The sequence below is a fragment of the Mobula birostris genome, chromosome 11 (genome assembly GCF_030028105.1).
Source record: "Mobula birostris isolate sMobBir1 chromosome 11, sMobBir1.hap1, whole genome shotgun sequence".
In the NCBI taxonomy this organism is placed as follows: Eukaryota; Metazoa; Chordata; class Chondrichthyes; order Myliobatiformes; family Myliobatidae; genus Mobula; species Mobula birostris.
This window is the reverse complement of record NC_092380.1, coordinates 12,391,055-12,404,494: the sequence shown is the minus strand read 5'-3', so window position 1 is coordinate 12,404,494 and position 13,440 is coordinate 12,391,055. Positions and strand designations below refer to the sequence as shown.

Here is a 13,440-nt window from a genome sequence, read left to right as displayed (position 1 = left end):
CTTTCCCCAACACTAGCAGAATCTGTGGTTCAGTGAAATGCTGGCACCAAGTGACATATTTTCACAAAGACTTTATTGTAGATGATTTACATTACAACTACCCTTCAAAATTTCTGGAACTGTTTCTTGGCTCCTGCAGCCTTGGTGACTTTGAGGACGTTGAAACGCACGGTCTTACTGAGGGGTCGGCACTCTCCAACAGTCACACTGTCTCCATTCTGCACATCCCTGGAACAGGTGACACAGCAGTTAGAGTAGAGCAAATCTGCCCTGTTTGACAATACAAAAGCTCAGTGCCAGAATCAAATACCCGCCCATGAAAGAAATACCACTGTAGAAGAGCAGGTGGAGATACCGGGCCACTTGCTTGGCCATAATCTCACACCAGTAGGATCACCGGAGTAACTAAGGTATCACATCCCAACCCATGCAAACTCCATTTCCCCAAAAGCTGCCAACTTCCAGATTTATACCACCACCTGTGGTGCCAGCAAAAGATTTTTAATCAGCTCCCACACTGCCAAGTTTACATAGCTTCCCGATAGAACACTGAGCATGGGGGCTAAGAGAGAAAACAAAGGCAGTTGAGTTTGAGCTGATGGACCCTTTGGGTGACTGCACGGCAACTTGTGGTTGGTTAAAAACCAGCTGATACTAACATTCTTCTATGGTCTGTGGAATTAACATGATTCCTCTCAGCAATGGACCTCTCCTTCCATCAACCACTCCCAGTATGGAAGTGCCCTGAACACCTGACCAATAAACAAGGAGTAGTAGTTTAAACAAATTGGAGCGATAGAGCCAGAGAGAGCATCCCTCCTTGGATACTGATGTTAGCTCAAGCCATTTCTGTCCTCCCTCCTCCAAACATAAAGAGACAGCTTCCATACACAATTCAACTGTGTAGTACCTGAAGCAAGGCGATAAGTGCACAGACATGTTCTTGTGTCGCTTCTCAAAACGGTTGTATTTCCTGATGTAATGAAGGTAGTCTCTGCGAATAACAATGGTCCGTTGCATCTTCATTTTAGTTACAACACCTGGCAAAGAAAGCAGGAGATTATAGGCAAAGCATCCTTACAGAATCATACCACATACCCAGAACCCAAGAGTAGTGACTGACACAGGTGATACAAGCCAAAATTGCAAGACCAGAATTAGTTTGTACAACCTGTCAGACTTTTCTTTCCCAACCCAATGATGGAAAGAACAAAATTCCACTAAACAATCACCCTAGCTCTTCTCCACTAACATCAATCATTATTTATAATGCTGCAAAGTTGGATGAGATTTCACAAAAAAACTTTGAAACGCAAATATTCCAGAAAACATCCCCCACAATAGAAATACAAACCAATATAAAGAATACATTTGCACAGCACTTTTATATTTGTCCTTATTTGTATCCCACATTGTAACACCCAGCATCAGTGTGGGTCACAAGTGTAATCACCAAACCAGCAACTTCAACCAATCTGACCATTTCAAGCAGTCTCCTACCACGGCACAGTATCTACACCGTAAATCTTCCCAGATGCAAGCAATAATTCAGATCCCACAGTGAAGGACTGAAAGATGATCACCAAATAACTTCCCACACAAACCTCCTATTCCAATTGTCCTACTACAGGGCTTGCACTGTAGCATCTCATACACCCACTACTTCCTCAGCATACAACGAATAGATTTAACCAGATTGACATCCCTACCTGTGAGGATACGCCCTCGAATTGACACGTTCCCAGTAAATGGGCATTTCTTGTCAATGTAGGTTCCATCAATGGCCTAGGAACAAAAGATCACACATTACACAACTGGGTGATGTTGTTATGAAGTAAGTGTGTTAAGGAATCATAAACACAAGAGATTCTGTTATACAGATGCTAGAAATCAAGAGCAACACAAAATGCTCAGCACGTCAGGCAGCATCTAAGGAGAGGAATAACAAGGGAATCAGATGCTAATTTGTTCATCCAATATTTTGTAGCTTATGTTAAGATACATACTACCACTATCCTTGCCTCTTATACACCTCTATCAAGTTACTGGTCATCCTGCTACACTCCAAAGATAAAAGCTCTTGCTCACTCAACCTTTCCCCTTAAGACATGCGTTCTTATCCAGACATCATCCTGATAAATCTCAGTGCCATCTCTAAAGCTTTTGTGTGTTTCCTATAAAGAGACCAAAACTGAATTCAATACTCCAGGTCTGGTCTAACCAGAGCACCACCAACCGTCACACTATCTGCACAAGAGGAGCAGGTCTTGTGGCTCTTCATGACTTGTCATTTGATGAGATGATGGCTGGTGTTTTAATTCACTGCTGTTTTGTGCAGTTCTATGTTTGGCAGAATATATGCTTAGTGCAAGTCATGATGTTTACTCAAAGCTTATTGAAGGACTATAACTTTTGAACCAGAACTGTATCTAAAATTTATGCAGTAATATATTAATGAATAGGATGAAGGCACCAAAGGCACGAATGCCAAATTTGTTAATACATAGGTAGGAAAGCACACAACAAGAATATAGATAAAGTGATGGGTTAAATAGGAAGATAAAAGAACTGCTAAATAGAGTCAAAATTAGTGGGTAGTGGCAGCAGGGCTCGAAGAGCCAAAAGGGCCTATTCCACACTGGATCATTAAATAAAAATAAAAACTAAGTAACAAAAAGTTTGTTACAAAACATTAGAAGTAAATGGCAAAAGATGAACTCCAGGCTGCAGATGCATGTAGATTTGCAAAAGGCTGGTATGCAAATTACTACATAAAGTTAAAAAAGATACTACTTATTGAGAGGAATTGAACAAAACAGTAGCAAGAATATTCTTCAGTTATACAGAAAATTAGTGAAGTCACATTTAGATCACTGTCTTTGAAACTCTTTCAAAGGACGGATGACATAATCTTTGAATATTTAAGCCGTAGAGATTTTTGATAGCAAGGGCTAAGAGGTGTTGCAATTACAGTCAGGTCACCCAGCAATGTATTTGATGGCGAAACATGCATCTCACCCCTCTCCCCATCATGTTATAAATGAGGGGATGCACTTCCTCGAAACAGACATCCCGGCTTTTAGATTTCAGTTTTGAAGACACAAGCAGGTTTGAAGCAACGAGATCCAGGAGGTTTCTGAAGGGTGGATCTAGGCTCAGAGCGCTACCCCAGTATCTTTGTGTAAGAGAGTGCAGAGAGGCGCATCAGTGAAGCCATTAGGCAGTGTCTTCAGCATCCCGGAGAGATTCGGAAGACCATCGTGAGAATGACCATCATTTGCAGCCCGGCACCTCAGCTTTAGCCTCTCCCGATCCTCCCCCCTTCCCCCCGCCCAAAAACAGAGCCACAAGCCCAGGGTGCTCACCTCCCGCGGGGTCTTGAAGCCTAGGCCCACATTGCGGTGGTAGCGCGGCAGCTTCTCCTTGGCGCCTTCAGCCGCTAACACGCGCTTCTTATTCTGGAAGACGGTCGGTTGCTTCTGGTAGGCGCGCTCAGTCTGTGAAGGGAGGCAAACGGCAGCGGTTACGGCCCCGGCACCCGGTCTCGGAACACCCTGACGGCGCGGCCCCACGCTCTCTCGGGCCACGCTTTCTCTCCCAGTAGCAAACCTGCCCTCACGGCTTCACCCCCCCAGGACTGTCTAGCCTCACACCCGCTACCCCCGGGGGGGGGGGGTCTCCGATCGCCAAAGCCTCTCCCCCGGGCCAGGCCTCCAGTCCGGCCGCCCTCCGGTACCTGGTTGTCCGCCATCTCGAGCGCCGGACGCTGACGAAAGAGAGCTAGGGATGGCCACGGGGTCGCTTAAGCACCAGCGCACGGCAGGAAGTGACGCCGAGCTTGGGCGGAAGTGAAGCCGGTGGAACTGTTCGATCGAGAAAAGCAAAGCGCGATCGCGGGGTGCCATGTCTCCATCACTGGGGCATGCTGGGCGATCTGCAGTGACGTTGAAGACGGAGAGCCAATGAAAGCCCGCGTTCTTCACGGATGGCAATAATGGCGAAGTTGAGATGGTGGCTTTTAAAGTCTCTCCCTCACTTCCTTTATCCTTGAGTAAGTTAACTGACCATTTGGTCGTTAAACAGCCATGACAATTTGAGTACAATTCCGAAAATACTTTGCCTTATTGAGATTTTCTCTTTCAAGTCCCATTTTTCCAATTATTTTTAAATCCTCTATGATAGATGTGGAGACATCCCAGCCTACAAAAACTCAGTTCAGGGAGGTAGCACCGCCCCCCCGTCGACCTCCAGGGGTGTATGTAATACTTTGTTTAGTGATTTTGTCTAATCTGTAAACCAAGTTGGGTATGTGCAGAAAATGTGACATTAAAATAAGTACTTATATTATCATGTTTATTCTATTACAACTTTAAGCAAGTCTACAGGGAGTTTGACCTCATCACGTAGGACATCAATAGAGTAGCTCCTTAGCAGCTAGCTAGCTAGTTTAAATAACGTTTGCCACGTTAATGAATGAATGACTCCTGTTAAACTTACCTCAACATGTCGTTTACGTTTTAACCCACCATGGGCAATAAAAAAGTCACTGTTGCAAACAGTGCAGCGAGCAACACTGTCATTATTTTTGAGGTCGACTGTAAAGCCGGCCCACAGAGAAAACTGATAGGTCTACTTAGCACGAAGAGAGACCAATCAAGATGCTCGCTCTCCATCTCCCTCAAAAAAAATCAATTTCCGGGATATTGTATATAGTTTCCGGGCATCAGGGAACCGCTATCAATATGCGGGAGACTCCCGGAACTTCCGAGAGAAGTGGGATGTCTGATGTGGCTTTTTAAGAATGGGATAGATTAGGTATTAAATGCTTCCAGGACTTGTTTGTGGAGGGAAGTCTTTCGTTTGAGCAACTGTCGGCTAAATATAGCTTACCCAAAACTCACTTTTTTCGATACCTACAAATAAGAGACTTTTTACAGTTTCAAATATGTACATTTCCTAAAAGTCCTGATAAGAATCTACTAGATGTAATTTTTAATTTGAAACCTTTGTATAATGGATCCATATCTAATAATTATAATATGTTGCTGGGAATGAGAAGTGTTCCTTTAGATAAAATTCAAAATCTTTGGAAACAAGACTTACAGACTTCAATTTCTGAGGAAACTTGGAATGAGATTTTTAAAATTGGTTAACACTTCATCGTTATGCGCTCACCACTCTCTCCTACAATTTAAAGTGGTCCATAGGGCCCACGTGACCAAGGATAAGTTGTCTCGCTTTTATTTGGAAATATCTCCTTATTGTGATACATGTAATAATGGAGAAGCTTCACTCATTCATATGTTATGGACATGCCTGAGTCTTGGAAAATATTGGAAAGAAGTATTTCAAATCTCCTCGGTACTTTTTAAAGTAAATTTTAAGCCTAATCCTTTGACCGCTTTATTTGGTATTGTTGGAGGAAAGGGTATTATTTTGGAGAAATCTGATTTGTACATTTTGGCTTTTATTTCTCTTGTGGCTAGGAGGGCGCTCTTGCTTAAATGGAAAGATGCGGTCCCGCCCACTCACGTTCAATGGCTGCGTGATGTGATGTCATGTTTAAATTTAGAGAAGATTCAGTGTTCAATTTCTGAATCTAACCAAGACTTTCAAGCATTGTGGGGACCTTTTTTGAATTATTTTCAAAACCTTTGATTTGTTGTTAAAGCACAGATGATGGCTAATAATATACATTTTTTCTGTTTTTCTTCTTTACTAATCAGCTTTGGTCTTGGTAGTGGGTTAGATTTTTCTCATATAATAAATTTACTATATTTCAATATTATGAATTAATTTGTATGAATATAAAGTAAGGAGTTTGTATGTGCGATTCAGTATAATGTATTTGATATATTCTTTCTTGAGCTCTGTATTCTCTTACGTAGAAAATTAATTAAAATATTGAAAAAAAAAGTCTCTGGCTAGTAGGATTATTATTCAGCAAGTGCAAAGGAGACAAGACTTCAATATTCGGGTTTCTGAGATTGAGAGACCCCGTTATTTTAAAATATTGTGTGCAATTCCCTGGTTAAGAGCACGTTTTTATTGTGTTACTACACTTATGCTGTTGAGTATTTTATTTTCTGCAGTTTTTTGTAAAACGCAGTGTTTAGTGTTAATCAAACTTTACAGTCCAGTATTTCGCTTTCTGCTAACCTAAGGAGTCGTTTGATTATCTTATAGGAATGTCATATTAGCATTTGGAGCTTGTTCTGGTAACATTCTGCCCAATGGGATTGGATAAGAGATTGGCGGCATCCAATTTCTATGAGAACACTGTCCAGCTCTTGGCTCCATCCCACCCCCTCCTGTCTTCTCCTATCATTTTGGATCTCCCCCTCCCCCTCCCCCTCCCACTTTCAAATCTCTTACTAGCTTTTCTTTCAGTTAGTTCTGATGAAGGGTCTCGGCCCGAAACGTTGACTGTACCTCTTCCCAGAGATGCTGCCTGGCCTGCTGCGTTCGCCAGCAACTTTTATGTGTGTTACTTGAAATTCCAGCATCTGCAGATTTCCTCGTGTTTGTGGTTTGTGGAATTTAAGGTGCATCATAATTAAGGTTTTGTAATGTGGATGCCGCGTAGATCAAGCTCTGCTGTGATGAGAAGGGATTATCCACTCGAGATGCTTGTGTTTTGAGCAAGGTTTCTGCCCGAGTTACTGATGAGAATGTTATAAAGAACGTTGAGTTCTGTGAACGTATTGGGGAAAGTTACACTGATTGATGGGCGTTTTGATGAATCAGTTGATAAAGGTGTGTTAGTACAAACCACCAATGACGTAACTGAATTCACGCTGCCTGATAGGATAGGGTTACCTGGAGAGGCAGGGCTATGGTCAGCCCGTATCTTTCGAGTTGGCAGAAATGGAAGTAGGGGTGCTGAATGCGCTGAGGGTGAAGATTTTAAAGACAAGTTCTTCGCTTTTCTGCGGAGGGAGGGGAAGACTCTGTCTGATGTGAGAAGTCTAATGGTCCCCTCAGCTGCTGATGTAAATTCTGAGCTGGTTTTGGCTGTTATATCACTGATCGATAAATGCCAAAGCTGTGGTGGGTTGAGAATGCTCCCTGGACTCAAGCCTGCACCCAGTGGGAAAGAAACTTATGCTGAGCAGATATCCCAGTTACTGGATGGATGGCAGTGCTCAGATAATATGAAAAAGCAGAGATTGATAGAGAGTTTAAAGGGGGCGGTCGCTGATATAGTGAGATTATTAAAAGCAGGAAATCCTTTAGTCATGTCAGCTAACGATATGCAAGTACTGGAAGACACTTTTGGCACTACGAACAGCTCATCTGATCTTATAATGAAATTTAGGCACACATTCCAGGAGGAAGGAGAGAGGCTTTTTGACTACCTTTTTGGGTTAGAGAAACTGCTGAATCGTTTGTACAGTAAAGGGGCCGTTCAACCGGCTGAGATAAAATGTTTGAGGGGAGCGCCAAAGCACGACTTGATTGCTCGACAAATTCGAGTAACCTGCAAAATGCGCCCTCTCCATCTTTTGTGGAGTTAGTTGGAGAAGTGAGAGAGAAGGAAAATATGATTGAGAAATGGAATGATTGCAATAGTCAGTAACGTCTTCAGTTGTAGTTCCTTTTGCCGCACAAGCAGAGGTTTTTGAAAATGAAATGAGAAACATACCAGCCGCATCATTTCAGTTGATGCCTTCTATTACTGCAGCTGAACATGGCAGGCCCACTAGGAAACCCAGCCTGCCTGTAGGACTTGCTAAGCAGAGAAATGCTGCTGAAAAGGGTCTTTTGACCAGGAAGACGACTGGTGTTTTCTGTTACAACTGTGGAGAGGATGGACGTTTCAAGCAGGAGTGTGAAGGACTGGAAAACCGCCGGAAAGTAACGCAGAGGTTGCTTAAACAGAAAAGGAAGACAGGAAATTTCAGAGGGACCCAGTAAGGGAATGGCCTGGTGTCCCAGAGAGAATATGTTCCAATCAGTGTATCAAGCGATGTACAAAGCTGCAAAATCCCATTCCTGAAGGCTTAGTGAGGCCAAGTTCTGATGTCACCATACAGATTGAAGGCATGCTAGAGCCATACTTGATACAGGTTCTCAAGTTACTTTACAAATCCTTTTACAACAGGCATTTGACGCATTTACCATTGAAGCTGGAATTATCTCTGAGTCAAGAAGTCCTTATGCATCGCCCATAATGGTGGTGAGGAAGAAGAATGGGAAGGTGTAAATATGTGTTGATTATCAACACTGAACGGGCCAATACACTGTTCCACAGATCGAGGATACTCTGACCACCAGAGTGGAGTAAATTGGTTCAATGTCTCAGATCTTGGAGACAAATAAGGAAATTGCAGATGCTAGAGATCCAGGCAACACAAACAAAATGCTGGAGGAACTCGGGCAGGTAGCACCTTTGGAAAAGAGTAAATAGTCAACAGTTGCCTTTGCAAACCCCCAGTTGCTGTATGTACCGCGCACAGACTCAAGCTGTGAAGGATTAAGTGGCATTTTATATCGAGGCCAAGGTAGGGAGTTGAGATGTGTTGCTTTCATCAGCCAGAGTTTGTCACCATGTGAATGGAACCGCCCTGCTGTGTACAAATTGGAGTTTCTGGTATTGAAATGGGCAGTGGTAGACGAATTAAGTGACTATAAGGTGCCAAGTTCGAGGGAAGGACCGACAACAATCCACTAACTTGTATTTTGATGTTGGCAAAATCGGATTGCTGGTTGGCAGTGATGTCTGTTTATGATATCAGTCTTGAATACATGCCGGGAAGCCGGCAACAGGGAGAGAGTGAGAGGACATTCCTGCCTTTGGTGTTAAAGCAATGTGTCAGTTTTGCACAGTTGGAAAATCAGAGCAAAGACTTCGGCCTGAGAGAGCTGTTGATCATTTGGAAGCTTCTTGCCATGCCATTCCACAAGCCTATTGCAACCTGACCATGCTGAATATGAAGCAGTTGCCCGCCTTGAGTCCTGCTGAACTGGCAGCAGCACAGCAAGACCTTGCATAGGTGACATCTGGTCATCTGCTGGCCAAAACTGAGAAGACAAAATACCCTACCACACCCCTACTGATGAGGGAGTGGGACAAACTGGAGTTGAGGAACTAAGTTCTATATGACTTGATATTCCAATTGGTTTTGCCTGAGAAGTACCAGATGATTGTACTGAGGTCACTTCATGATGGCTCAGATCATTTGGAATTTGACAAGACCTATGGATTGGTCAGAGATCAGTTCTTTGGCCACAGATGAAGCCTGAAGATTAAGTTGTGCATCTTTTGTATTCAGAGTAGGACGAGTTGCTCCCTTGTCTCATCGACAAAGCACAGGACCACTTGGTTTAGTGAGCCTGATTCCAGTAATGCTGCGAATGTCTTGGTCATCACTGACTACACCTGATGTGTGCAAGCCTTTTCCACAAAGTATCAGAGAGCATCCACAGTTGCAAAACTGTTATGGGACAAATTTTATTCATTATGGCCTCCCAAGAAGGGTACACAGTGATCGGGGAAGGGATTTTTGGAAGTTGCCTCATAAATGAGTTACTGAACATGCTTGGAATCGAAGTTGAGGACTACTACACAATATCACCCTCAAAGTGATCCTCAGCCTGAAAGATTCAACAGGACATTGCTAGACATGACTGGAACTGTGGATGCCAACAAAAAGAGTAAGTGGAACCAGCATATGGGATATTTGGTATACTGCTACAACTGTACTCAGAATTAAGCCACTGGCTACTCGCCGTACTATTTCAGTTTCGGAGATGAAGCGAGATTATCTGTGGATCTTTTGCTTTGGGACCGCTGATGAGGACTTGCCACAGAAGACGTATCTCAAGTATGTGATGTGGAAAGAACTGCAAAAAGTTTGAGCTAGCAGCAGTTTCAGCTATCAAACAAAAGAAGAAGAGATATAATCAAAAGATCAAGTTCTTTCAACTGATGCCTGGAGATAGTTCTATTAAGACATTTGGGCCTACAAGCTGGCTGACTGCTGCGTTTCTACCCAGCCAGAGCCGGATGCCAAATTAGCCAATTTTCCGGTTGAAGCCAGGAGATAGGAATGGTCCTATCAAAAGTCTCCCTCAGAATCATCATTTACGTCTGGGGCAGGGAGTGCACGTTGGCCCAAGGGCTGACACAACGCCTACACCTGGTAAAAGAACTCTGCAAAGGAGAAGGAGAAAAGAAAGGCAACAAGCTGAGGATAAGGCAGACAACGGTGTGATTTCAGTGGAAAGGCCTGAAGTGAAACCAGAAGAACCCACTGAATGCTGTACAGACTGAGGATGAAGAATTGCCTTGCCTTATGCAAACTGGATTGTGGTACGCCTTGCCTTATGCAAACTTACCATGACGAGATGTCTGCATCTTCCCGTCCAGACCTGGATCTAGTGGGGAGGACAAACATTGGACAGGCAAGCATGATAGTAGACAGCACAGGGGAATTGGGCGTAAATACAATTGGAGATTAAGCCTAGTTTGGTCGGGGGAGTGCAGGAGGAAATGAGTTGCAGGAAGGTATGAGTGACAGTCATGGTAAGGCATCCCTAGGTAAATGTGAACAGTTACAAGGAGAGGATGAGACAAAAGAAACTGAGATAGGTCTCAGATTCAGGAAACCTTCAGAGAGGCTGGCACATAATGCATCTGGGTAACAGTGTTGAACCAGTCCCAATGGCGAGATATGTTAATTCCATTTACAAATGGATTGGAGGTCCTTGTATTCTCACAATTCATTTGAATGCTTTATTCACACCCTGAATACTCTCAGAGCATAGGTGAAAACATAATTTTGTGTTACTTAGTACAAGTGCTGTGTTATTAATAATGTATTGAACAAGTTCCAAAGGCTTACAACATCATGAAGACATGACTAATTTTGCTGGGGGGAGAATGTAACATCCTGGTTAAGAACAGTTTTATTGTATTACTACAGTTATGCTGTTGGGTATTTTATTTTCTGCCGATTTTTGTAAAACGCAGTGTGTTCTGTTAATCAAATTTTACAGTCCAGTGTTTCGCTTTGAGTCATTTGATTAGCTTAGGAATGTTGTATCAGCCGGTTGGGTTTGTCTTGATGATGATCTGCCTAGTGGAATGCAACAGAACATTTGAGAGAGATTGGCAGCATCCAGTTACTAGAGGCTCTTTTGCGGCGCTTGGGGAAGGAGTGAGGTGCAGAGAGGAGCCCAATGGAGGATGCTCACGGAACCCCGCCTGAAGGACAGACACCGTTGTAAGAAATTCTTTGTGCAGACAAATGGCTCCATGGAGGAAGTGCCAATACTACTTCTGAGCTAGCCAGTTCGTTCGTTATGGACTTCAAGGAAAATTCGGATCATGGCTGGTGCCTTTCATGCAGAACGTAGATTCAGTGCTGTGAGTAATTAAAGCAAAGCACCTGCCTATCCAGCAATGAGCTCCACTGTTTATGTGCACGTTATAGACTGGTTTAACTGTAATGGGCCCTTTTCTGTTAACTGTTTCTGTAAATATACTTCCACTTTGTTTATACTGGTGTAAGTTTTGTTATTTCCTAACGAACAATAACTTTTCAATGGGGCAGTATTTGTACAGCATTCACCATAATTTTTGTTCCCTTGACGGAACATTCCAGCTTTCCTGTTTGTGTTGCATACCAACCCCAGAGGTGTTGTTTATTGGAGATAGCCGTCTCACCACTGCCCATGCATTGTTGAGTCCTGTGGCAGTTAGTCAGAGATAGCTAGCGAGCCCAACTTGTTATGCACCATAGTGCGGGGCCACATATCATTAATGGCATTTTCTCTGGGATGGGTAAATCACTATATGCGGATGATGGAGCTTTATGCATTAGAGGTAGAAATTTCTATTTTACTGGATATAGGATGCAATTAGCAATTAATAAATTCAAACAGTGGGCATATGGATGGGGATTAAAGCTCTCAGCTAAAACTCATAATAAGTTGTGTCTTACAAAGAGGATTATTTTAAATTTTATGGTCAGATTCTTGAAGTGTCCAGTGGTAAGATTTCTAGATTTGTGGGATAGTGGGCATAAAGGGAGACACCTTTACAGAATACATATAAAACCTGCATTTATGGGAGAAAAGGGTAAAACAAGGAGGGAAGGAAATATTTTGTCATGACTTAGACTTGGGCATTCTGTGCTTAATTATTCCTTGTATCTTGGAAAACATTCTGGGATGTGTAGGTTTCTTTCATCATTATGAAAGATTTGAACATATTAGTGTGAAGCATACAAGGTTGAAAGATCAAATGCAGGCTTCATTACAATCTTTTGGGGTTGATAGTTTTCATTTGAAAAATATCTTATGGGAATGACTAATGCACAGTATTGAATTTCATTACATAGGGCTTTTCAGGGTAATGGAACCTTTATTTGAAAGAGAAGTAGTAAGGGTTTTCTTCCCTAATTCGCTGCACCACACTCCAGTCCAGTTGGTGGTAGTAATGCTCCATTAAGATGGACTGCCAACCACTATTAAAAATCAGAAGATGGTGCCTGCAAGTTTTGGAGCCCTGGATCAACACCCAAACTCCTGGAGGAAATCATCAGGTCAGTCCATACTTTGGGAATGGAGACCATTCCTACGATGCAATAAGCCTGGAGTGGAGGTGTTGCCATGGCACTGTGCACTCTGATTAAACAGACTTGGTTATGACAAATTCTGGGGCGGGGGGGGGGGCCTAACCAAGGTGTGTGTACATGTCCACTGTCCATGGGGAAGATGAATCTCGGTTGTATACTGCATACATACTTTGATAATAAATGTACTCTGAATGTCAGGGTAATGAAGGTAGAAATGGCTGGGGTGTTAATTATGGTACCACGAACCATTCTCAGGTTCGAATCCGGCCTGCTCCTTGCACGAGTTCCACTTGGCCGCCTAACACAGACTAACGTTAAGGAAATGGCAAGGTTGCCACCTGAGCACAGGGAGCAATTTTACCTTTTTTTAAAAAAAATAAAAAGCATATACACGCAAAAACAGTGTTGAGACTGGAGGACCGCTTCTGTCCACAAGTGCCAGACACTTGGTGCGGATACACAAAGTCTCCACCCTCTAATAATAAATGGATTTGATCGATACCAGTGATCAGATTGCCCCAGGGCTCAACGCTGCAAAATGTCTTGTTCCAAAGAATGGGCTCAATTGTTGTTCCGTGGGGTTTAAACAAAACACAAATAAGAACAATTTGAGTCATGCTTTAGTGCAAGATCCTCCTAAGAGGACCATAACCTTGTGAGCTAGAGGCTTGCGTGCCTCAATGACCCGGAGAGCTATGTTGGCTGGAGTCAGGGCTTTATGCTTTGGCTCTTGGTTTAGTCACCATGTCAAAGGGTAGAGGCCAGACTGAGAGTGGTCCACCGGTCCTCCAGGTTCAGGGGTTCAGCTCAGAGTTAACGACCCTGACTGGTAAAACAAAATAGTTATGGAAACAGC

The 13,440-nt window shown here is 43.1% G+C and overlaps 1 protein-coding gene and 1 non-coding gene across 2 annotated transcripts; both read right to left on the bottom strand.

Annotated features, from left to right (window-relative positions):
- Positions 1-56: 56 nt before the first annotated feature.
- Positions 57-3,845, bottom strand: rps11 (ribosomal protein S11). Its single transcript, XM_072271650.1, has 5 exons — positions 3,737-3,845; positions 3,366-3,497; positions 1,710-1,785; positions 911-1,040; positions 57-228 (listed from the first exon to the last, which is right to left on the bottom strand). Exons 1-5 carry the CDS (start codon positions 3,749-3,751, stop codon positions 105-107), a joined length of 477 nt encoding a protein of 158 aa, XP_072127751.1. The 5' UTR covers positions 3,752-3,845; the 3' UTR covers positions 57-104.
- Positions 3,196-3,282, bottom strand: LOC140205637 (small nucleolar RNA SNORD35). The gene has a single exon (XR_011887905.1). It is a non-coding gene; the product is annotated as a small nucleolar RNA SNORD35 (small nucleolar RNA).
- Positions 3,846-13,440: the final 9,595 nt, after the last annotated feature.

Coding starts and splice junctions, on each gene's coding strand:
- rps11 (XM_072271650.1), bottom strand. Junction 1,786..3,365: donor GCTTCAAGACCCCGCGGGAG/GTGAGCACCCTG, acceptor TTTTGTTCCTAG/GCCATTGATGGAACCTACAT. Junction 1,041..1,709: donor TCGAGGGCGTATCCTCACAG/GTAGGGATGTCA, acceptor TTTCTTTGCCAG/GTGTTGTAACTAAAATGAAG.